At 47.4% G+C, this 24,436-nt stretch overlaps 2 protein-coding genes across 4 annotated transcripts in view; both read left to right on the top strand.

The window, feature by feature from the left end:
• Positions 1-5,635, top strand: part of LOC128703385 (putative tyrosinase-like protein tyr-3) — a 19,941-nt gene extending 14,306 nt beyond the window's left edge. Inside the window, exons 3-4 of the mRNA XM_070104676.1 lie at positions 2,420-2,545; positions 5,043-5,635. Of these exons, the coding sequence (XP_069960777.1) occupies positions 2,420-2,545; positions 5,043-5,137 (221 nt within the window). The 3' untranslated portion in view covers positions 5,138-5,635. The remainder of the gene's footprint in view (positions 1-2,419; positions 2,546-5,042) is intronic.
• A 5,833-nt stretch (positions 5,636-11,468) lies between these two features.
• The window catches only part of LOC128703487 (uncharacterized), a 111,992-nt gene continuing 99,024 nt past the window's right edge, over positions 11,469-24,436 (top strand). Inside the window, exon 1 of one of the 3 annotated variants that reach the window (XM_070104670.1) lies at positions 11,469-11,597. The gene's annotated coding sequence lies outside the window, so the exon portion shown is untranslated. The other 2 variants (XM_070104673.1, XM_070104675.1) reach the window with 2 other exon arrangements.

The raw sequence follows: 24,436 nt of genomic DNA, 5'->3' as shown, positions 1-24,436 counted from the left end.
AGGACCCAGGAAAACAAGGAGATTAGTAGAAGAGCCAGAAACGAGTATGCGCAGATAAGGAGGGAGGCCCAGCGACAGTATGAAAACGACATAGCATCGAAAGTCAAATCTGACCCGAAACTGCTGTATAGCCACATTAGGAGGAAGACAACAGTCAAGGACCAGGTGATAAGGCTGAGGAAAGAAGGTGGAGAACTCACAAGAAACGATCAAGAGGTATGTGAGGAGCTCAACACGAGATTTAAGGAAGTATTTACAGTAGAGACAGGAAGGACACTGGGGGGACAGACCAGATGGGGACACCAACAAGGAATACACCAACAAGTGTTGGATGACATACATACAGATGAGGAGGAGGTGAAGAAACTGCTAAGGGACATCGATACCTCAAAGGCAATGGGACCGGACAACATCTCTCCGTGGGTCCTTAGAGAGGGAGCAGATATGTTGTGCGTACCACTTACCACAATCTTCAACACATCCCTGGAAACTGGGCAACTACCTGAGGTATGGAAGACGGCAAATGTAGTTCCCATTTTCAAACAAGGAGACAGAAAAGAGGCACTAAACTATAGACCTGTGTCATTGACGTGTATAGCATGCAAAATTATGGAGAAGATTATCAGGAGGAGAGTGGTGGAGCACCTGGAGCGGAACAGGAGTATAAATGCCAACCAGCACGGATTCACGGAAGGCAAATCCTGTGTCACAAACCTTCTGGAGTTTTATGATAAAATAACAGAAGTAAGACAAGAGAGAGAGGGGTGGGTTGATTGCATCTTCTTGGACTGCAAGAAGGCCTTTGACACAGTTCCTCACAAGAGATTAGTGCAGAAGCTAGAGCATCAGGCGCATATAACAGGAAGGGCACTGCAATGGATCAGAGAATACCTGACAGGGAGGCAACAACGAGTCATGGTACGTAATGATGTATCACAGTGGGCACCTGTGACGAGCGGGGTCCCACAGGGGTCGGTCCTAGGACCAGTGCTATTTTTGGTATATGTGAACGACATGACGGAAGGGTTAGACTCAGAAGTGTCCCTGTTTGCAGATGATGTGAAGTTAATGAGGAGAATTAAATCTGATGAGGACCAGGCAGGACTTCAAAGAGACCTGGACAGACTGGACACCTGGTCCAGCAAATGGCTTCTCGAATTTAATCCTGCCAAATGCAAAGTCATGAAGATAGGGGAAGGGCACAGAAGACCACAGACAGAGTATAGGCTAGGTGGCCAAAGACTGCAAACCTCACTCAAGGAGAAAGATCTTGGGGTGAGTATAACACCGAGCATGTCTCCGGAAGCACACATCAATCAGATAACTGCTGCAGCATATGGGCGCCTGGCAAACCTGAGAACAGCATTCCGATACCTTAGTAAGGAATCATTCAAGACACTGTACTCCGTGTATGTCAGGCCCATACTGGAGTATGCAGCACCTGTTTGGAACCCGCACTTGATAAAGCACGTCAAGAAACTAGAGAAAGTGCAAAGGTTTGCAACAAGGTTAGTTCCAGAGCTAAGGGGAATGTCCTATGAAGAAAGATTAAGGGAAATCGGCCTGACGACACTGGAGGACAGGAGGGTCAGGGGAGACATGATAACGACATATAAAATACTGCGTGGAATAGACAAGGTCGACAAGGACAGGATGTTCCAGGGAGGGGACACAGAAACAAGAGGCCACAATTGGAAGTTGAAGACACAAATGAGTCAGAGAGATAGTAGGAAGTATTTCTTCAGTCATAGAGTTGTAAGGCAGTGGAATAGCCTAGAAAATGACGTAGTGGAGGCAGGAACCATACACAGTTTTAAGACGAGGTTTGATAAAGCTCATGGAGCGGGGAGAGAGAGGGCCTAGTAGCAACCGGTGAAGAGGCGGGGCCAGGAGCTAGGACTCGACCCCTGCAACCACAAATAGGTGAGTACAAATAGGTGAGTACACATACACAAACACACACACACACACACACACATATACACACACACACAAACACACACACACACACACACACACACACACACACACACACACACACACACACACACACACACACACACACAACACACACACACACACACACACACACCACACACACATACACACACACACACACACACACACACACACACACACACACAACACACACACACACACAACACACACACACACACAACACACACACACACACACACACACACACACACACATACACATACACATACACACACTACACACACAACACACACACACACAGAACACACACACACACACACAACACACACACAGAACACACACACACACACACACACAGAACACACACACTACACACACAAAACACACACACACACACACACACACACACACACACACACACACACACACATTCCTCATCATTCTCACTCTACATCAACAGATGATGCCTGCAGAGACCTCAACGAACAGTGTGTTGCCTGGGCCAACAACGGAGAATGCAACAGGAATTTTCAATACATGAAACAGAACTGTGCGCGAGCGTGTACGTTCTGTCAGCCTGCCAACGGTAAGACAACAGTGACCTAACTTTCCCTTAATCCACTCACTGTTAATGGTAACTCCCTTTTTAACTGAGACTTCAGCTGTGTAACACATTTTTGAGGAATAACTATAATAAATTTGGATTTAATTTGCAAATGAAAATTTTTTAATTGGTAACTTTAATATATATATATATATATATATATATATATATATATATATATATATATATATATATATATATATATATATATATATATATACTATAAAGAATTTTTAAAAGGATAACTATAAGAATAAATCAGATATTCACAGACTTTACAAAAGCTGAGTCCGAGATCGACACCATGCCTAACTCTTCTAGGGTAGGGTAGGTGCCTGAGCTCGAGCCTTTAGCTCATAAGACTGTCATTCCCATTAGTCCCCTTGTGGCGGGGATGGCAGACCAGAGAGGCCTAGCTTGTGGCTAGGCCTGGGGACAGTTGGTCCCAAAGATGAGGGGGTACTTGTGCCTCCTCCCATGGGAGACTTAGGTCTCAGACACTTCCTAAAGAGGGAGCCAAGGCCGGGCCACCACTTGGAAAAGGCCCGGGCCGGGAGAATACCGGCTAATCTTTAATAAAATAAGCTGAGTCCGAGCCTTTAGCTCATAAGACTGTCATTCCCATTTGCCCCCTCGGGGCGGGGATGGCAGACCAGAGAGGCCTAGCTTGTGGCTAGGCCTGGGGACAGTTGGTCCCAAAGATGAGGAGGTACTTGTGCCTCCTCCCATGGGAGACTTAGGTCTCAGACATTCCCAAGACAGGGAGGCAAGACCCGGGCCACCACTTGGAAAAGGCCCGGGCCGGGAGAATACCGGCTAATCTTTAATAATAATAATAATAAGCTTTCGGCACATCGACACTATGTTCAGCCCTTCTAGGGTAGGGTAGGTGCCTGAGCCCGGGCTTGCAGCTCACAACACTCTCATTCCCATTAGTCCCCTTGGGGTGGGGATGGCAGACCAGAGAGGCCTAGCTTCTCCCTACGAGAAGCTAGGCCTGGGGACAGTTGGTCCCAAAGATGAGGAGGTACTTGTGCCTCTTCCCATGGGAGACTTAGGTCTCAGACACTCCCAAGATATGGAACCAAGGCCGGGCCACCACTTGGAAAAAGCCCGGGCCGGGAGAACACCAGAGAATCTCTAATAATAATAATAAAAATAACATGGTGTAATAACATACAAAATGCGTGATAAAGGAATAACAGGAAAAGTTGGTAGATGGATCTATAACTTCCTAACAAACAGAACACAAAGAATAAGAGTAAACAGAGTAAAGTCCCAGACAGCCACAATGAAAAGCTCTGTTCCACAAGGCACAGTACTCGCTACCATCCTATTCCTCATCCTCATTTCTGACATAGAGATGTAAGCCATAGCTCCGTATCTTCCTTTGCGGATGTCACCTGGATCACCATGACAGTGACCTCCATCGAAGTCACCGCGAGTCTCCAAGCGGACATCAACCAAATCTTCGAATGGGTCACTCACAACAGTATAAAGTTCAACGAGGAGAAATTTCAACTACTCAGATATGGAAAACTTGAAGAAATTAAAAATGTATCAGGATATATCACAAATTCTAACCATACAATAGAGCGCCAAAGAAATGTGAAGGACCTGGGAGTGATAATGTCAGAAAATCTCGCCTTCAAAGATCAGGAAGGATAATGAGAACCTTCAAGACTAGGGATACCAAGCCCATGATGATTATCTTCAAATCGCTTGTGCTCTCTAGGCTGGAATACTGCTGTACACTAACGGCTCCCTTCAAGGCTGGCGACATTGCAGACCTGGAGAGAGTACAAAGAACTTTCACGGCACACATAAATACGATAAGGCACCTAAACTACTGGGAACGGTTGAAGGTCCTTTATCTGTATTCCCTGGAATACAGGCGAGAGAGATAAATGATAATATATACTTGGAAGGTCCTGGAGGGATTGGTACCAAACTTGCAGACGAAAATCACTCCCTGTGGAAGCAAAAGACTCGGCAAGAGATGCAACATTCTCCCGACGAAAAGCAGGGGCGTTACCAATACACTGAGAGACAACACAATAAGTGTCAGGGGCCCAAGACTGTATAACTGTCTCCCAGCATACATAAGGGGGATTACCAATAGACCCCTGACTGTCTTTAAGAAGGCACTGGACAGGCACCTAAAGTCACTACCTGACCAGCCGGGCTGTGGTTCGTACATCAGTTTGCAGGCGACCGGTAGTAACAGCCTGGTTGATCAGGCCCCCTGAGGCCTGGTCTCAGACCGGGCCGCGGGGGCGTTGACCCCCGAAACCCTCTCCAGGTAAATATGAATAAACTTAGAAAACAGTGAACATAATGAAAAAGAATTATTGGGTAACTAAAATAATTTCTTTTTTAAAACTAATAATAAATCTTTAAAGGATAACTGTAATAAATTTATTCACAGAAATATATTTCTATACATGCGTACACTTAATTAATTATTTATACATTGCAGATCACAGTGTTCCTCACGTCCACTCTGACTATGTGGATGAGAATTGGCGAAAATACAACAGTATACACCCTGGATTGGCGAGAATACACATTTAAATACTTGTATATGTGTATTCACCTGTATGTGGTTGCTGAAGTTGACTTACAGCTTCTGGTCCCACTTCTTTCTTGGTTGCTACTAGGTCGTACCAAAGGGACCGGGGTACGCAGCTGTATGTGGTTGTATGGGTTGATTCACAGCTCCTAGTCCAGCCTCTTTCCTAGTTGCTAACTAGATAGTACCAGGGGGGAGCCTGTGTATTCAGCTGTGTGTGGTTACAGGGGTCGAGTTACAGCTCCTGGCCTCGCTGCTTCACCGGTCGTTACCAGGTCCACCCTCTCCATGAGCTTCATCATACTTCATCTTAAAGCTATGTATGGATCCTGCCTCCACTACATCACTCTCCACATTGTTCCACTTCCTGACATCTCAAAGGCTGAAAACATGACTCACGAAATCGTAATGACACGATTGCAAACAAACCATACCACGGGCGGGATTTGAACCCGCGGTCAGAGAGTCTCAAAACTCCAGCCCGTCGCGTTAGCCACTAGACCAGCTAGCCACAATGAGATTCATCCAACTAGGTATATTTCTACACCATAGGAAGGTTAGCACAGGCACCTCTGTGACCACAAATGCAAGTTTTTACAGACGAATCTCCAGCTAGCGTGGCCGTCGTCTGTAAAAACTTGAGCTAGAGTTCGTCACGGCCACGCTAGCTGGAGATTCATCTGTAAAAACTTGCATTTGTGGTCACAGTGGTGGCCTATGCTAACCTTCCTATGGTGTAGAAATATACCTAGTTGGACGAATCTCATTGTGGCTAGCTGGTCCAGTGGCTAACGCGACGGTCTGGAGTTTTGAGACTCTCTGACCGCGGGTTCAATCCCGCCCGTGGTATGTTTTTTTTTCAAAGGCTGAAGAAATACTTCCTAACATCTCTATGACTCATTTGACCGTTCAACTTACAGTTGTGTGTGTACTCACCTAACTATGGTTGCAGGGTCGATTCATAGCTCCTGCGTGTGTGTGTGTGTGTGTGTGTGTGTGTGTGTGTGTGTGTGTGTGTGTGTGTGTGTGTGTGTGTGTGTGATTTTTCCACAATTCCTCAAGAACAACTCTCCATCCTGGAATCAAAAGCTCCACTGGCCCATGACCAACACATTAAAGCTCTTGCCATATAACTCAGCTTAAATTGTTGGTTGGTACGGTTTGTCAGGAAACAGGACAAGTGTTTCCTGACGCGGGTCTTGGTCATATGATGACCCACAGCTGGAGCTCTTGGTCATCTGACCGAGGCCTTCCACTGGCTTACCGGTCCACCCCTTTAAATATTATTATTATAGCCATATTTTATATCTTAACTCGCCGGTACTCTCCCTGCCCGAGTCTTTTCCAGATGGTGACCCGGTCTTGGGAGTGTCTGATACCAATGTCTGCCATGGAAGGAGGTACAAGTACCTCCTCATCTTCTGGGATCAACTGTCCCCAGGCCTAGCCCCATTCCCGGCCATCACGTGACTCATAGGGAGAGACTAGGCCTCTGGTCTGCCATTTTTCCCGCCCCAGTGGGGCTCATGGAAATGGCAGTCTTGCGAGCTACAAGTGGTAGCAAGCTCTGGCACCTTCCCCGCCCTACGAGGGATCATGGAAATCTAGATCTTCTTTTTTTATTCTTATTCACCAGTATTCTCCCGGTCCGGGTCTTTTCCAAGTAGTGGTGACCCGGCCTTGACTCCCTATCTCGGGAGTGTCTCGAGACCTTAGTTTAGTTTAATATGTTTATTATGCACCCCATACCCATCCTGTGGGCGGTAGTCACCCCATACCCATCCTGTGGGCGGTAGTCACCCCATACCCATCCTGTGGGCGGTAGTCACCCCATACCCATCCTGTGGGCGGTAGTCAAAAGATTACAGAGGTACATAATTGGTCCAGGGACTGGACTCCAAAGTTTTGATAGCTGAGCAAGTTACAAAGGTAATGAACTAGATCTGGTCATAATCATGACCAAGTTACAAAGGTAATGAGCTCCAGGTAGAGCTGGTCACACTCATGAATAATTGCAAAGGTAATGAATCATAAACACATTAATCATGAGAATTTACAAAGGTAATGAGCTCCAGGTAGAGCTGGTCAAAATCATGACAAGTTTCAAAGGTAATGAATGATAAACACGTTATGACATGATTACAATCATAGACAAATTACAGAGTAATGAGCAGTTAACAAACATAGCAGGGAATTCATCCATTGCCCCAACAACAGATGTTGCTAGGTGCCTGTCTCTCCTCGGTAGACAGCCATTGCAAACAGCAGCAAGTTGCCCCAGGATCTGCTGCTTGCACGAGCACCATCGACCCTCCCCAAGAGGTCCAAGAAGCCAGTGACTCCGTTAGCAGCCCGATGGAGAGCTCCCCTAGGGACATGTCAGCGTCCTGGTGGACGCCAAGTTGACTGAAGATCCCAGGCCCTCGTGTGCACGGATGTTGAAACTTGAGGAACTGAGTACACACTGCCTGTGGCACACCTGACAGCTGCCTCGCGGTCGAACTCCACGATGCTGTCCCTGTAGTGGAAGTTCCTGTGAGCCCGGCACTCCCTGCAGTGCCATCGCTGACATCGTGGGTTAGGGAAGAAGTACCCTCTATAGATGGGGTGGCGCTGGGAGTTGGGTGGGTGAGGCGGGGGAGACGCGCAGGGGTGAGGCGTTATGAGAGGGTCACTGTTTACTACACACGCCCTCCCCCTCCCTCCCAGCGGAGAGGGGGGAGGCGCTGACTGGTCCTGACTCGACAACACCAAATCCTCTGAAACTGCACAACACTTCAACTATTTACGCTGAAACGATGCACTGGGATGTCCGTTCGCTGCTCTGGTATCTTCTCAAAGCATTCACACTGAGTTCTGTTAAGTAGGGACCTGGTCAGCCTCTTTGACCAGGAGCTATCCTTGAAAATCCCGCAGCTACCCTAAGTCTCCCATGGGAGGAGGTACAAGTATCCCCTCATCTTTGGGACCAACTGGATCTAGTTAGTTAGTTCAAGATTAGCCGGTATTCTCCCGGCCCGGCCTTGGCTCCCTCTTTAAGGAGTGTCTGAGACCTAAGTCCCCCATGGGAGGAGGCACAAGTACCTCCTCATCTTTGGGACCAACTGTCCCCAGGCCTAGCCACAAGCTTGGCCTCTCTGGTCTGCCACCCCCGCCCCGAGGGGGAAAATGGGAATGACAGTCTTATGAGCTAAAGGCTCGGGCTCAGGCACCTACCCTACCCTAGAAGGGTTAGGCATGGTGTCGATGATGGCAGTCTTTATTATTATTATTAAAGATTAGCCGGTATTCTCCCGGCCCGGGCCTTTTCCAAGTGGTGGCCCGGCTTTGGCTCCCTCTTTAGGGAGTGTCTGAGACCTAAGTCTCCCATGGGAGGAGGCACAAGTACCTCCTCATCTTTGGGACCAACTGTCCCCAGGCCTAGCCACAAGCTAGGCCTCTCTGGTCTGCCATCCCCGCCTCAAGGGGGCTAATGGGAATGACAGTCTTATGAGCTAAAGGCTCGGGCTCAGGCACCTACCCTACCCTAGAAGGGTTAGGCATGGTGTCGATCGATGGCAGTCTTCCCCAGATTACATATATTGGACACATAATTTAAATTATAATAAAGATTCTATAGTTTTATGCTAATTTTAGGCCAGAGTTATAGACAATTACAAGATTTTACGTCTGTTTTATTCTATTATACATTTGATAATAGATTCTTAGATGAAGAACAAGAAAAGAGACGATAAAGTGACTTACACCCAGGGACCTACTTTCTGTTAGGCAAACAGTGACAGCAGATGTAAGGTGACTAACACCCAGGTACCTGCTCACTGCTAGGTGAACAATGACAGCAACTTACAAGAGTATTTTTCAAAAATACCGAGCATTTAGTCATTTTTTAAATCTTCACATGCCTTATATTTCCCGTGCATTCTGTTTACATAGTACTCCCCGAGGGGTACACTTAGCTGAGGTGTATTAGCACTCTACATTAGAAACCTACCTTAGAAATAGATATTGAAGACAATCACTAAAAAAACTTTAAGATGAGGATTCATCTGCGTGACGTTTCGCCCTGTGTACAACTTTATCAAGTTTTCTTTCACTCTGTAGAGCTTTATTAAGTCATGTTTCAGTCTGTGTGGACCTTCATCAAGTCATGTTTAACTACCAGTGCCTTATATATATATATATATATATATATATATATATATATATATATATATATATATATATATATATATATATATATATATATATATATATATACACGATTCTTGCTCAAATCTATATATAAATTTGTAAATAAAGATTTTTACGAAGTTGCTGTTTTTCTAATTTGTTTCTATATATGTGGCTGTTATATTACGAAAACTAATAAATATTTTAATGAGAAATGAGATGTACTTTATGAGGTATATCTCTCATTGTATGTTCACTGAGAGGTATATCTCATGGTATGTACACTGAGAAGTATATCTGTCGTAGTATGTACACTGTGAGGTATATCTCTCATTGTATGTACACTGTGAGATATATCTCATGGTATGTACACTGTGAGGTATATCTCTCATTGTATGTTCACTGAGAGGTATATCTCATGGTATGTACACTGAGAGGTATATCTGTCGTAGTATGTACACTGTGAGGTATATCTCTCATTGTATGTACACTGTGAGATATATCTCATGGTATGAACACTGAGAGGTATATCTGTCTTGGTATGTACACTGTGAGGTATGTCTCTCATTGTATGTTCACTGAGAGGTATATCTCATGGTATGTACACTGAGAGGTATATCTCACATTGCATGTACACTGAGAGGTATATCTCACATTGCATGTACACTGTGAGATATATCTCATGGTATGTACACTGTGAGGTATATCTCTCATTGTATGTTCACTGAGAGGTATATCTCATGGTATGTACACTGAGAGGTATATCTCACATTGCATGTACACTGAGAGGTATATCTCTCATTGCATGTACACTGAGAGGTATATCTGTCATGGTATGTACACTGTGAGGTATATCTCTCATTGTATGTTCACTGAGAGGTATATCTCATGGTATGTACACTGAGAGGTATATCTCACATTGCATGTACACTGAGAGGTATATCTCTCATTGCATGTACACTGAGAGGTATATCTGTCGTAGTATGTACACTGTGAGGTATATCTCTCATTGTATGTACACTGTGAGATATATCTCATGGTATGAACACTGAGAGGTATATCTGTCGTGGTATGTACACTGTGAGGTATGTCTCTCATTGTATGTACACTGAGAGGTATATCTCATGGTATGTACACTGAGAGGTATATCTGTCGTGGTATGTACACTGTGAGGTATGTCTCTCATTGTATGTTCACTGAGAGGTATATCTCATGGTATGTACACTGAGAGGTATATCTCTCATTGCATGTACACTGAGAGATATATCTGTCGTGGTATGTACACTGTGAGGTATATCTCTCATTGTATGTTCACTGAGAGGTATATCTCATGGTATGTACACTGAGAGGTATATCTCACATTGCATGTACACTGAGAGGTATATCTCTCATTGCATGTACACTGAGAGGTATATCTGTCATGGTATGTACACTGTGAGGTATATCTCTCATTGTATGTTCACTGAGAGGTATATCTCATTGTATGTACACTGAGAAGTATATCTGTCATGTACACTGAGTGGTATATCTCTCATTGCATGTACACAGAGGTATATCTCTCATTGCATGTACACTGAGAGGTATATCTCTCATTGCATGTACACTGAGAGGTATATCTCTCATTGCATGTACACTGAGAGGTATATCTCACATTGCATGTACACTGAGAGGTATATCTCTCATTGCATGTACACTGAGAGGTATATCTCTCATTGCATGTACACTGAGAGGTATATCTCTCATTGCATGTACACTGAGAGGTATATCTCACATTGCATGTTCACTGAGAGGTATATCTCACGGTATGTACACTGAGAGGTATATCTCTCATTGCATGTACACTGAGAGGTATATCTCCCATCTTCCTATAATTAGTAATGTGTATGTGAAGTGTTAACATAATATATTTTAAATATAAAGTATGTATGGTAGTCACAAACTACCAAACTACTTGTGAGGAAGCGAGTGGGTGCTGCCAACTGAGTGGGGGGGAGGAGGGATTGTGTACATGACGAGAGGGCAGGACAGGACAGAGTAGTGTTGGTGACACGGGTGTGGAAGGTTGACTGCTGGTCTCGGCTCTATTTGACCCAAGAGGAGAGGTCAAAAAAATAATGGAAAACTGAATTAGAGTATGGCCCGGGCGGCCGTCTTGAGAGGGTGTGTTGACTTTCTCAAGGAATTGGGAAATCGGCGGAATTTTTCAGTGAAATCAACCAAAGTGTAATTGAAGCGGTATACCTGGAGAGGGTTCCAGGGATTAGCGCCCCCCGTGGCCCGGTTTGTGACCAGGTATCGTCAGAAATTAATGAAGCATACACCACACGTAATGTACGCCTCCCAGAGTATTTCTCGTTACAGGAATGTTAATTTGTATTGGCCAATATAAATTACCTACCGAAAGAGAGGCATTAGGATATATATTACCTGGATTACCTGGAGAGAGTTCCGGGGGTCAACGCCCCCGCGGCCCGGTCTGTGACCAGGTCTCCTGGTGGATCAGAGCCTGATCAACCAGTCTGTTGCTGCTGGCTGCACGCAAACCAACGTACGAGCCACAGCCCGGCTGATCCGGAACTGACTTTAGGTGCTTGTCCAGTGCCAGCTTGAAGACTGCCAGGGGTCTGTTGGTAATCCCCCTTATGTATGCTGGGAGGCAGTTGAACAGTCTCGGGCCCCTGACACTTATTGTATGGTCTCTTAACGTGCTAGTGACACCCCTGCTTTTCATTGGGGGGATGGTGCATCGTCTGCCAAGTCTTTTGCTTTCGTAGTGAGTGATTTTCGTGTGCAAGTTCGGTACTAGTCCCTCTAGGATTTTCCAGGTGTATATAATCATGTATCTCTCCCTCCTGCGTTCCAGGGAATACAGGTTTAGGAACCTCAAGCGCTCCCAATAATTGAGGTGTTTTATCTCCGTTATGCGCGCCAAATCTTAATTCGTTGAGTTATATGGTAATATCCTTTATATTTTTTAATGTAATTTATTTACATAAAATGACCCAAGCAAATTACTAAGTTCAAGTAATTGATATTGCCGAATATATAGTCTATAATTATTTCAAATAATTTTGAGAATTATATGTTGTAATAATAATTTAGGTTCCAGCCGTATGAGATGTGATAACGTGGTTAGTGTTAGTTTAGTTTAATATGTTTATTATGCACCACATACCCATCCTGTGGGCGGTAGTCACCCCATACCCATCCTGTGGGCGGTAGTCAAAAGATTACAGAGGTACATAATTGGTCCAGGGACTGGACTCCAAAGTTTTGATAGCTGAGCAAGTTACAGAGGTAATGAACTCACAATTTACAAAGGTAATGAACTCCAGGTAAGTCTGGTCACAATCATGACAAGTTACAAAGGTATTTACAGATTACAGAGGTACGATAACGTGGGAAGATGGGTACGAAGATGGGCACGAAGGAGGGATGTTGTTGTGACCTGGTGACCTTAAAGTCCCACTTGACTCAGAGCTGCAACAACAACAGTAAACTGTTTGATGTACCGAAGTTTCTATACAATTATGGGGGGTGAAATAATTTGGGATATTGCCTGTAAAATTTACCCGCATAATTTCTCACAAAGTGTATATCTCATGGTATGTACACTGAGAGGTATATTTCTATTTATATACTCAGAGGTATATATGTTCATATACACTCACTGGTATATCTAAGTATGTACATTGAGAGGTTTTTATTTTGAGGAGGACTTGCCTAGTATGGTCCAGTAGGCCTACTCCAGTACTCCTTATGTCTTGTGTTCTTATGGCCCGGTGGCCTGATGGCTAAATTCAAATTCAAAGTTTATTCTCTATAAAGATTACAATGTTGAATTTAGAGAATTTGGTTGTTGTGTGGTTTACATGTAGTTAAATAATGATTACAGAGTGTACCACTAGAACGCCTAGCATGGCTAGGCATTACAGAGTGTACCACTAGAACGCCTAGCATGGCTAGGCATTACAGAGTGTACCACTAGAACGCCTAGCATGGCTAGGCATTACAGAGTGTACCACTAGAACGCCTAGCATGGCTAGGCATTACAGAGTGTACCACTAGAACGCCTAGCATGGCTAGGCATTACAGAGTGTACCACTAGAACGCCTAGCATGGCTAGGCATTACAGAGTGTACCACTAGAACGCCTAGCATGGCTAGGCATTACAGAGTGTACCACTAGAACGCCTAGCATGGCTAGGCATTACAGAGTGTACCACTAGAACGCCTAGCATGGCTAGGCATTACAGAGTGTACCACTAGAACGCCTAGCATGGCTAGGCATTACAGAGTGTACCACTAGAACGCCTAGCATGGCTAGGCATTACAGAGTGTACCACTAGAACGCCTAGCATGGCTAGGCATTACAGAGTGTACCACTAGAACGCCTAGCATGGCTAGGCATTACAGAGTGTACCACTAGAACGCCTAGCATGGCTAGGCATTACAGAGTGTACCACTAGAACGCCTAGCATGGCTAGGCATTACAGAGTGTACCACTAGAACGCCTAGCATGGCTAGGCATTACAGAGTGTACCACTAGAACGCCTAGCATGGCTAGGCATTACAGAGTGTACCACTAGAACGCCTAGCATGGCTAGGCATTACAGAGTGTACCACTAGAACGCCTAGCATGGCTAGGCATTACAGAGTGTACCACTAGAACGCCTAGCATGGCTAGGCATTACAGTGTGTACCACTAGAACGCCTAGCATGGCTAGGCATTACAGAGTGTACCACTAGAACGCCTAGCATGGCTAGGCATTTCGGGCAGACTTAGTTTAATTCTTTATTTTAAAATATTATTAATTATGAGGTAAGTTGGTATTATGGCTAAGTGACTAAATACTAGTTTGTGAGTTTAGCAATGTGAATGCTTTTGTTTTGGCACAGTACATAGTTTCAGTAATGGAGTATCACAGGATTCATTATTTTAAGATTGAGATTAATATTTCTGTTTATGGTCAAATGGGTGAGTGAGTGTAAGTGTGAACCACCAGGTGGTATTCGTGTAGTTAGTTGACAGGGTGTATCAGGGAGATAAGATGTTTTCTAATGGTAGTTTTGAAGGTGATGAATGTGTCTGCAGTTCTAGAGTTCTCAGGTAGGGTGTTCCAGATTTTAGGGCCTTTGACATACATTGAATTTTTGTAAAGGTTTAGTCGGACGTGGGGAATGTCGTAGAGATTATTATTTATTATTAAAGATTCGCCGGTATTTTCCCGGCCCGGGCCTTTTCCAAGTGGTGGTCCGGCCTTGACTCCCTCTTTAGGGAGTGTCTGAGACCTAAGTCTCCCATGGGAGGAGGCACAAGTACCTCCTCATCTTTGGGACCAACTGTCCCCAGGCCTAGCCATAAGCTAGGCCTCTCTGGTCTGCCATCCCCGTCCCAAGGGGGCTAATGGGAATGACAGTCGTAGAGATGTTTGTGTCTGGTGTTATGCCTGTGGGTTCTGTCACAACTATCAAGAAAGCATTTTAGGTCAAGGTTGATATTGGAGTTTAAGGTCCTGTAGATGTAGAGTGCATAGTAGTAAGTGCGGAGGGCCCGGGTTCGATTCCCGGCGGGTGGAAACCTTTTGACACGTTTCCTTACACCTGTTGTCCTGTTCACCTAGCAGGAAATAGGTACCTGGGTCTTAGTCGACTGGTGTGGGTTGCATCCTGGGGGACAAGGTTAAGGACCCCAATGGAAATAAAAGTTAGACAGTCCTCGATGACGCGCTGACTTTCTTGGGTTATCCTGGGTGGCTAACCCTTCGGGGGTTAAAAATCCGAACGAAATCTTATCTTGTCTATTATGCACCTCTTGATCGACAGGTACAACGGCACCACTTAAAAGCATTAGTCTACCATTAAACATTTTCTATATTGCTTTCTTGTTCTTGAGAAAACGAAAAATTTGAAAATTTAATGAGTAACATTGATATTTTAATAATAATTATATATATATATATATATATATATATATATATATATATATATATATATATATATATATATATATATATATATATATATATATATATATATATATATATATATATATATATATATATATATATATATATATATATAATATTAATGAAGAGAGGGTGTATAAACCAGCCTGTGAGTTTACAAAGCAGCCTCTCGGTATATACTAAGTGTGCCTGTGGGTTTATAATAAGATTCTCATCGAATTTTTAACCCTAGAGGGTTAGCCACCCGGGGTAGGGAGGGGTAGCCACCCATGATAACCCGGGGTAAAGAGAGTTAGCTGTCATGTAATGGAACGTAAAGGATAACTGGAGAATGTGAGTAATCGGGAGGGAGTAGGTAGGAGGGAGACAGAAGTGAGCGGGAAGGAGGTACGTAGGTATGACAGGCCAGTGGTGACAACCACGACACTCGGGTAGGTAGGTATGACAGGCCAGTGGTGACAACCACGACACTCGGGTAGGTAGGTATGACAGGCCAGTGGTGACAACCACGACACTCGGGTAGGTAGGTATGACAGGCCAGTGGTGACAACCACGACACTCGGGTAGGTAGGTATGACCGGTCAGTGGTAACAACCACGACACTAACTCTACTCGCTACCGTATGACTCGTCCACTCTTCACTCACTCCGCCTTTTTTTTTTTTTTTTTTTTTTTTTTATTATTCAAGTCGGCCGTCTCCCACCGAGGCAGGGTGACCCAAAAAAAAGAAAGAAAATCCCCAAAAAGAAAATACTTTCATCATCATTCAACACTTTCACCACACTCGCACATTATCACTGTTTTTGCAGAGGTGCTCAGAATACAACAGTCTAGAAGCATACACACATAAAGATACACAACATATCCCTCCAAACTGCCAATATCCCAAACCCCTCCTTTAAAGTGCAGGCATTGTACTTCCCATTTCCAGGACTCAAGTCCGACTATATGAAAATAACCGGTTTCCCTGAATCCCTTCACTAAATATTACCCTGCTCACACTCCAACAGATCGTCAGATCGCCTTATATATACAAAATAAAGTACAAGAAATAGAAATACATAACGGGGACAGTGAATATTACTATTCCACTCAAACACAGTTTATTAAGTCCTTGTACAATAATATATTTGGAAACAGGAGAACATTATTGGAGTTTAGGTAAATGGGGATGGTACATATAAGCAGTGAGATAGGGAATACAATCAACTGACGAAACAGATTACAACTTACAACGTAGTCCAGAGGACAGTTCACCACAGGAACTCAGCCACAGGTCCCAAGACCTACACAGCCGAGTGCTGCTTCAAGCCAGTACTCTGCCCAATGTCTCTAACAGTCTCCTCCAGAGACTCCAGCAGCCTTCTCCCGAGCCCTGCACACCAGCAGCAGCAGCAGCAGCAGCAGCAGCTCTCGAAGAGCTCTGCACCCAGGCCAGAGCTCCGCCCGACTCCTGCTCAGCTCTGCACACCAGCAGCAGCTCTGCCCGAATCCCCTGATCATGCTGTTCCTTGGGCTTATATGATCCTTCAAATCACCCCCCCCCCCTTACAATGGGGTGTGCACCACGTGTTTTGACCTGACACCGAGATCTGACGCCGTCAAGAACAAAAGACCTCAGACTTGAGCCGAAAGGCGTGTCTGACAGCTATTTGTCAAGGCAAGGTGTGACAAGATAAGATAAGATAAGCTAAGCTAAGATTTCGTTCGGATTTTTAACCCCGGAGGGTTAGCCACCCAGGATAACCCAAGAAAGTCAGTGTGTCATCGAGAACTGTCTAACTTATTTCCATTGGGGTCCTTAATCTTGTTCCCCAGGATGCGACCCACACCAGTCGACTAACACCCGGGTACCTATTTGCTGCTAGGTGAACAGGACAACAGGTGTAAGGAAACGTGTCGAAATGTTTCCACCCGCGGGAATCGAACCCGGGCCCTCCGTGTGTGAAGCGGGAGCTTTAGCCACCAGGCCACCGGGCCTGGTTATATTAAGTGTCCCTTAGCTACCTACCAAGCCCAGCGACATAGCCACCCAGGATAACCCAAGGTAGGGAGGGTTAGCCACCCAGTATAACCCAAGTTAGGGAGGGTTAGCCACCCAGGATAACCCAAGTTAGGGAGGGTTAGCCACCCAGGATAACCCAAGTTAGGGAGGGTTAGCCACCCAGGATAACCCAAGTTAGGGAGGGTTAGCCACCCAGGATAACCCAAGTTAGGGAGGGTTAGCCACCCAGGATAACCCAAGTTAGGGAGGGTTAGCCACCCAGGATAACCCAGGGTAGGAAGGTTTACCCACCCTGGACAACCTAGGGTAGGGAGGGTTAGCCACCAAGGATAACCCAGGGTAGGGAGGGCTAGTCACCCAGGATAACCCAGGGTAGGGAGGGTTAGCCACCCAGGATAACCCAGGGTAGGGAGGGTTAGCCACCCAGGATAACCCAGGGTAGGGAGGGTTAGCCACCCAGGATAACCCAGGGTAGGGAGGGTTAGCCACCCAGGATAACCCAGGGTAGGGAGGGTTAGCCACCCAGGATAACCCAGGGTAGGGAGGGTTAGCCACCCAGGATAACCCAGGGTAGGGAGGGTTAGCCACCCAGGATAACCCAGGGTAGGGAGGGTTAGCCACCCAGGATAACCCAGGGTAGGGAGGGTTAGCCACCCAGGATAACCCAGGGTAGGGAGGGTTAGCCACCCAGGATAACCCAGGGTAGGGAGGGTTAGCCACCCAGGATAACCCAGGGTAGGGAGGGTTAGCCACCCAGGATAACCCAGGGTAGGGAGGGTTAGCCACCCAGGATAACCCAGGGTAGGGAGGGTTAGCCACCCAGGAAAACCCAGGGTAGGGAGGGTTAGCCACCCAGGATAACCCAGGGTAGGGAGGGTTAGCCACCCAGGATAACCCAGGGTAGGGAGGGTTAGCCACCCAGGATAACCCAGGGTAGGGAGGGTTAGCCACCCAGGATATCCCAGGGTAGGGAGGGTTAGCCACCCAGGATAACCCAGGGTAGGGAGGGTTAGCCACCCAGGATAACCCAGGGTAGGGAGGGTTAGCCACCCAGGATAACCCAGGGTAGGGAGGGTTAGCCACCCAGGATAACCCAGGGTAGGGAGGGTTAGCCACCCAGGATAACCCAGGGTAGGGAGGGTTAGCCACCCAGGATAACCCAGGGTAGGGAGGGTTAGCCACCCAGGATAACCCAGGGTAGGGAGGGTTAGCCACCCAGGATAACCCAGGGTAGGGAGGGTTAGCCACCCAGGATAACCCAGGGTAGGGAGGGTTAGCCACCCAGGATAACCCAGGGAAGGGAGGGTTAGCCACCCAGGATAACCCAGGGTAGATAGGGTTAGACACCCAGTATAACCCAGGGTAGAGAGTGTTATCCACCCAGGATAACCCAGGGTAGAGAGAGTTAGCTACCCAGGATAACCAAGGGAAGGGAGGGTTAGCCACCCAGGATAACCCATGGAAGGGAGGGTTAGCCACCCAGGATAACCAAGGGTAGGGAGTGTTAGCCACCCAGGATAACCAAGGGTAGGGAGTGTTAGCCACCCAAGATAACCCAGGGTAGGGAGGGTTAGCCACCCAAGATAACCCAGGGTAGGAAGGGTTAGCCACCCAGGATAACCCAGGGTAGGGAGGGTTAGCCACCCAGGATAACCCAGGGTAGGGAGGGTTAGCCACCCAGGATAACCCAGGGTAGGGAGGGTTAGCCACCCAGGATAACCCAGGGTAGGGAGGGTTAGCCACCCAGGATAACCCAGAGAAGGGAGGGTTAGCCACCCAGGATAACCCAGGGTAGGGAGGGTTAGCCACCCAGGATAACCCAAGGTAGGGAGGGTTAGCCACCCAGGATAACCCAGGGAAGGGAGGGTTAGCCACCCAGGATAACCCAGGGTAGGGAGGGTTAGCCACCCAGGGTAGGGAGGGTTAGCCACCCAGGGTAGGGAGGGTTAGCCACCCAGGGTAGGGAGGGTTAGCCACCCAGGATAACCCAGGGTAGGGAGGGTTAGCCACCCAGGATAACCCAGGGTAGGGAGGGTTAGCCACCCAGGATAACCCAGGGTAGGGAGGGTTAGCCACCCAGGATAACCCAGGGTAGGGAGGGTTAGCCACCCAGGATAACCCAGGGTAGGGAGGGTTAGCCACCCAGGATAACCCAGGGTAGGGAGGGTTAGCCACCCAGGATAACCCAGGGTAGGGAGGGTTAGCCACCCAGGATAACCCAGGGTAGGGAGGGTTAGCCACCCAGGATAACCCAGGGTAGGGAGGGTTAGCCACCCAGGATAACCCAGGGTAGGGAGGGTTAGCCACCCAGGATAACCCAGGGTAGGGAGGGTTAGCCACCCAGGATAACCCAGGGTAGGGAGGGTTAGCCACCCAGGATAACCCAGGGTAGGGAGGGTTAGCCACCCAGGATAACCCAGGGTAGGGAGGGTTAGCCACCCAGGATAACCCAGGGAAGGGAGGGTTAGCCACCCAGGATAACCCAGGGTAGGGAGGGTTAGCCACCCAGGATAACCCAGGGTAGGGAGGGTTAGCCACCCAGGATAACCCAGGGTAGGGAGGGTTAGCCACCCAGGATAACCCAGGGAAGGGAGGGTTAGCCACCCAGGATAACCCAGGGTAGGGAGGGTTACCCACCCAGGATAACCCAGGGTAGGGAGGGTTAGCCACCCAGGATAACCCAGGGTAGGGAGGGTTAGCCACCCAGGATAACCCAGGGTAGGGAGGGTTAGCCACCCAGGATAACCCAGGGTAGGGAGGGTTAGCCACCCAGGATAACCCAGGGTAGGGAGGGTTAGCCACCCAGGATAACCCAGGGTAGGGAGGGTTAGCCACCCAGGATAACCCAGGGTAGGGAGGGTTAGCCACCCAGGATAACCCAGGGTAGGGAGGGGTAGCCACCCAGGATAACCCAGGGTAGGGAGGGTTAGCCACCCAGGATAACCCAGGGTAGGGAGGGTTAGCCACCCAGGATAACCCAGGGTAGGGAGGGTTAGCCACCCAGGATAACCCAGGGTAGGGAGGGTTAGCCACCCAGGATAACCCAGGGTAGGGAGGGTTAGCCACCCAGGATAACCCAGGGTAGGGAGGGTTAGCCACCCAGGATAACCCAGGGTAGGGAGGGTTAGCCACCCAGGATAACCCAGGGTAGGGAGGGTTAGCCACCCAGGATAACCCAGGGTAGGGAGGGTTAGCCACCCAGGATAACCCAGGGTAGGGAGGGTTAGCCACCCAGGATAACCCAGGGTAGGGAGGGTTAGCCACCCAGGATAACCCAGGGTAGGGAGGGTTAGCCACCCAGGATAACCCAGGGTAGGGAGGGTTAGCCACCCAGGGTAACCCAGGGTAGGGAGGGTTAGCCACCCAGGATAACCCAAGGTAGGGAGGGTTAGCCACCCAGGATAACCCAGGGTAGGGAGGGTTAGCCACCCAGGATAACCTAAGAAAGTCAGTGCGTCATCGAGGACTCTTTTATTTCCATTGTGATCCTTCAGTCTTCCCCCCCAGGATGCCACCCACACCAGTCGCCTAACACCTGGAGTACACCTGGAGAGGGTTTCGGGGGTCAACACCCCCGCGGTCCGGTCTGTGACCAGGCCTCATGATGGATCAGAGCCTAATCAACCAAGCTGTTACTGTTGGCCGCACGTAACCCGACGTACGAACCACATCCCGGATGGTCAGGTACTGACTAGGTGCCTGTCCAGTGCCGTCTTGAAGACAGCCAGGGGTCTATTGGTAATTCCCCCCTGTGAGGCAGTTGAACAGTCGTGGGACCCTGGTTCCTTGTTGTCTGTTAGGTGAACAGGGACAGCAGGTGTAAGAAAATACGCCCAGTGTTTCCACTCTTGCCGGGGATCGAACCACAAGCACTCTGTGAGAGGCCATAGCGTTGCCTACCAGGCCACGGGCCTCCGTGACCGCCTATGGGTATACAAAACTCGGTGGCCTGCCTATAAGTTTATAAACCTGTTTGAAGCTGGATGGTGTCCCGTAGCTCGATCGCTAGCGGACTCCGCTCACTCACTGAGATCCGGAGGTCGAATCCCCGTTACAGCTGGAAAACATTAGGGACGTTTACCTGGAGGAGTTTACCTGGAGGAGTTTACCTGGAGGAGTTTACCTGGAGGAGTTTACCTGGAGGAGTTTACCTGGAGGAGTTTACCTGGAGGAGTTTACCTGGAGGAGTTTACCTGGAGGAGTTTACCTGGAGGAGTTTACCTGGAGGAGTTTACCTGGAGGAGTTTACCTGGAGGAGTTTACCTGGAGGAGTTTACCTGGAGGAGTTTACCTGGAGGGAGTTCCAGGGGTCAACGCCCCCACGGCCCGGTCTGTGACCAGGCCTCCTGGTGGATCAGAGCCTGATCAACCAGGCTGTTACTGCTGGCTGCACGCAAACCAACGTACGAGCCACAGCCCGGCTGATCAGGAACTGACTTTAGGTGCTTGTCCAGTGCCAGCTTGAAGACTGCCAGGGGTTTAAATGCCTTCCTGTAAGCTTATAAATCTGTCTGTGGGTTTATAAACCTGCCTGTAAGTTTATAAACCTGCCTGTGAGTTTAAAAGCCTGCCTGCAAGTTTATAATTCTTCCTCTGGGTTTATAGCCCTGCCTGTAAGTTTATAAGCCTATTTGTGGGTTTATAAGCCTGCTTGCGGGTTTTTAAGTCTGCCTGTTCGCTTAAAAACCTGTTCTTTGGGCTTGTAAACTTGCCTGTAAATATGAATGCCTGTGGGTTTAAAAACCTGCCGGTGTTTTTTGATGTAGAGGATGCCAGGGGTGTGGAGAGGATGCCAGGGGTGTGAACAGGAGGATGCCAGGGGTGTGGAGAGGCTGTTAGGGGTGTGGGGAGGTTTTCGGGGGTGTGGGGAGGTTTTCGGGGGTGTGGGGAGGTTTTCGGGGGTGTGGGGAGGTTTTCGGGGGTGTGGGGAGGTTTTCGGGGGTGTGGGGAGGTTTTCGGGGGTGTGGGGAGGTTTTCGGGGGTGTGGGGAGGTTTTCGGGGGTGTGGGGAGGTTTTCGGGGGTGTGGGGAGGTTGTCATGGGTATGTGGAGGTTAAGGGAGTGGGGAAGTTGTCATGACTGTGGAGGTTATCAGGTATGTTGTGACATTGTCAGGTGTGTAGGAGCTGCCAGGTGTTGGGACGTTGTTAGATGTGTAGGTAAGTTGTTAGGTTGTGAGGAGATTGTCAGATGTATGGGAAGGTTGTGAGGATTGAGGATCGTCAGGGGTGTGAGGAGGTCGTCAGGGGTGTGAGGAGGTCGTCAGGGGTGTGAGGAGGTCGTCAGGGGTGTGAGGAGGTCGTCAGGGGTGTGAGGAGGTCGTCAGGGGTGTGAGGAGGTCGTCAGGGGTGTGAGGAGGTCGTCAGGGGTGTGGGGAAGTCGTCAGGGGTGTGGGGAAGTCGTCAGGGGTGTGAGGAGGTCGTCAGGGGTGTGAGGAGGTCGTCAGGGGTGTGGGGGAGTCGTCAGGGATGTGGGGAAGTCGTCAGGGATGTTGGGAGGTGGTTGTGGGATGTAGATAAAGCGAGATTGTCAAATATGGCGGGTTAGCGCCACCTGTAGGAGAGGATAAGGAACATTGGGTGTAAACAGGGAACTGTGAGGCCAGCGCAACACTTGTTACCTTTTTAATATGTAAGTTAGTAATTACGTGTTATGTAGGGAGGGGCACTATACACCCAGTATAGATTTCTTTTCATACCGTGCACAGTTAATTGTACGTTAGGACAATATGTACTATATGTATTTAGTGTGTTGTTCATCCTAATTTTAGTAGTCCGTTTGTTGGCAGCCAGAAGCATTAGTTATGTTGTATCTGAATAAAGGATCAGAAGCACACAGCTGAATGTGTCTGAGACCGGTTTTCAGGTGTGCAGGGAGGTTGTCAGGTGTGTACAAGCCTGGCTATCGACTTACAAACCTGTTGGTATACTCATAATCCTGCCTTTGAGTCTGCCCGAAATGCCTAGTCATGATAGATGTGACAGTGGCCCTCTCTGTAATTAGTTTTATATATGTAAACCACACAATATCCTATAATATGTAAACCCCACACTGTAATCTATATAGAGAATAAACTTGATTTGATTTATATCACAGTGTAGACACAATTAAAATATGCAAGTTACCCATCATGTTATCCTCATTATTTCCGTTTTCTAACAAACAAAACATTAGAGAAAACTTTTAATGGTAGACTAATGTTTTTAAATACCATCTTTATATCTGTTCTAAAGAGAAACTAGTAACTTTATTCAGGTTAACACAAATAGTTACATAGATTATCATACATAGTAAGTAATTTAGTTTATTCAGATACAGCTACACATAAGTGCAATTATACAAATTTAGATGATTACGATTATCATTTACAAATATATAAATTACCAACAGAACAACTAAAATTGGTCAAATTAATTTAGTTGCTTTGTGTTCCCTAATCGACACCATGTCCAGCCCTTCTAGGGTAGGGTAGGTGCCTGAGCCCGGGCTTGCAGCTCACAAGACTGTCATTCCCATTAGCCCCCTCGGGGCGGGGATGGCAGACCAGAGAGGCCTAGGTTGTGGCTAGGCCTAGGGACAGTTGGTCCCAAAGATGAGGGGGTACTTGTGCCTCCTCCCATGGAAGACTTAGGTCTCAGACACTCCCAAGACAGGGAGGCAAGGCCGGGCCACCACTTGGAAAAGGCCCGGGCCGGGAGAACACCGGCGAATCTTTAATAATATAAAATTGTGTTCCCTGTGATATATTGTTATATAATACATGTCCTGAACTTTATTTTCTTATTTAAAGCTTAATAAATGGGATAAACAGGTGTCAATAGGTTGCCAGGTGTGTGGGGAGGTTGTCAGGTGTGTGGGGAGGTTGTCAGGTGTGTGAGAAACTTGCTAGGTGTGTGAGGTAGTCATGTATATATAAACTTGTGTGTAGACAAATTTAGTTTCGGGAATGATTATATACACCTGGAAAATCCTAGAGCGACTAGTACCGAACTTGCACACGAAAATCACTATGCCAAATCAAAGTCGAGAACAACGTCCAGTATTGGGCCCCTACTTAAACAAGATGGGTCCTACACAGATGACAGCAAGGAAATGAGTGAGCTACTCAAGTACCAATATGACTCAGTTTTTAGCAAGCCGCTAACCAGACTGAGAGTCG

Source organism: Cherax quadricarinatus, chromosome 93, assembly GCF_038502225.1.
Source record: "Cherax quadricarinatus isolate ZL_2023a chromosome 93, ASM3850222v1, whole genome shotgun sequence".
Classification (NCBI taxonomy): Eukaryota; Metazoa; Arthropoda; class Malacostraca; order Decapoda; family Parastacidae; genus Cherax; species Cherax quadricarinatus.
The sequence above is the reverse complement of the archived record's forward strand: the minus strand, read 5'-3'. Positions and strand labels throughout refer to the sequence as shown.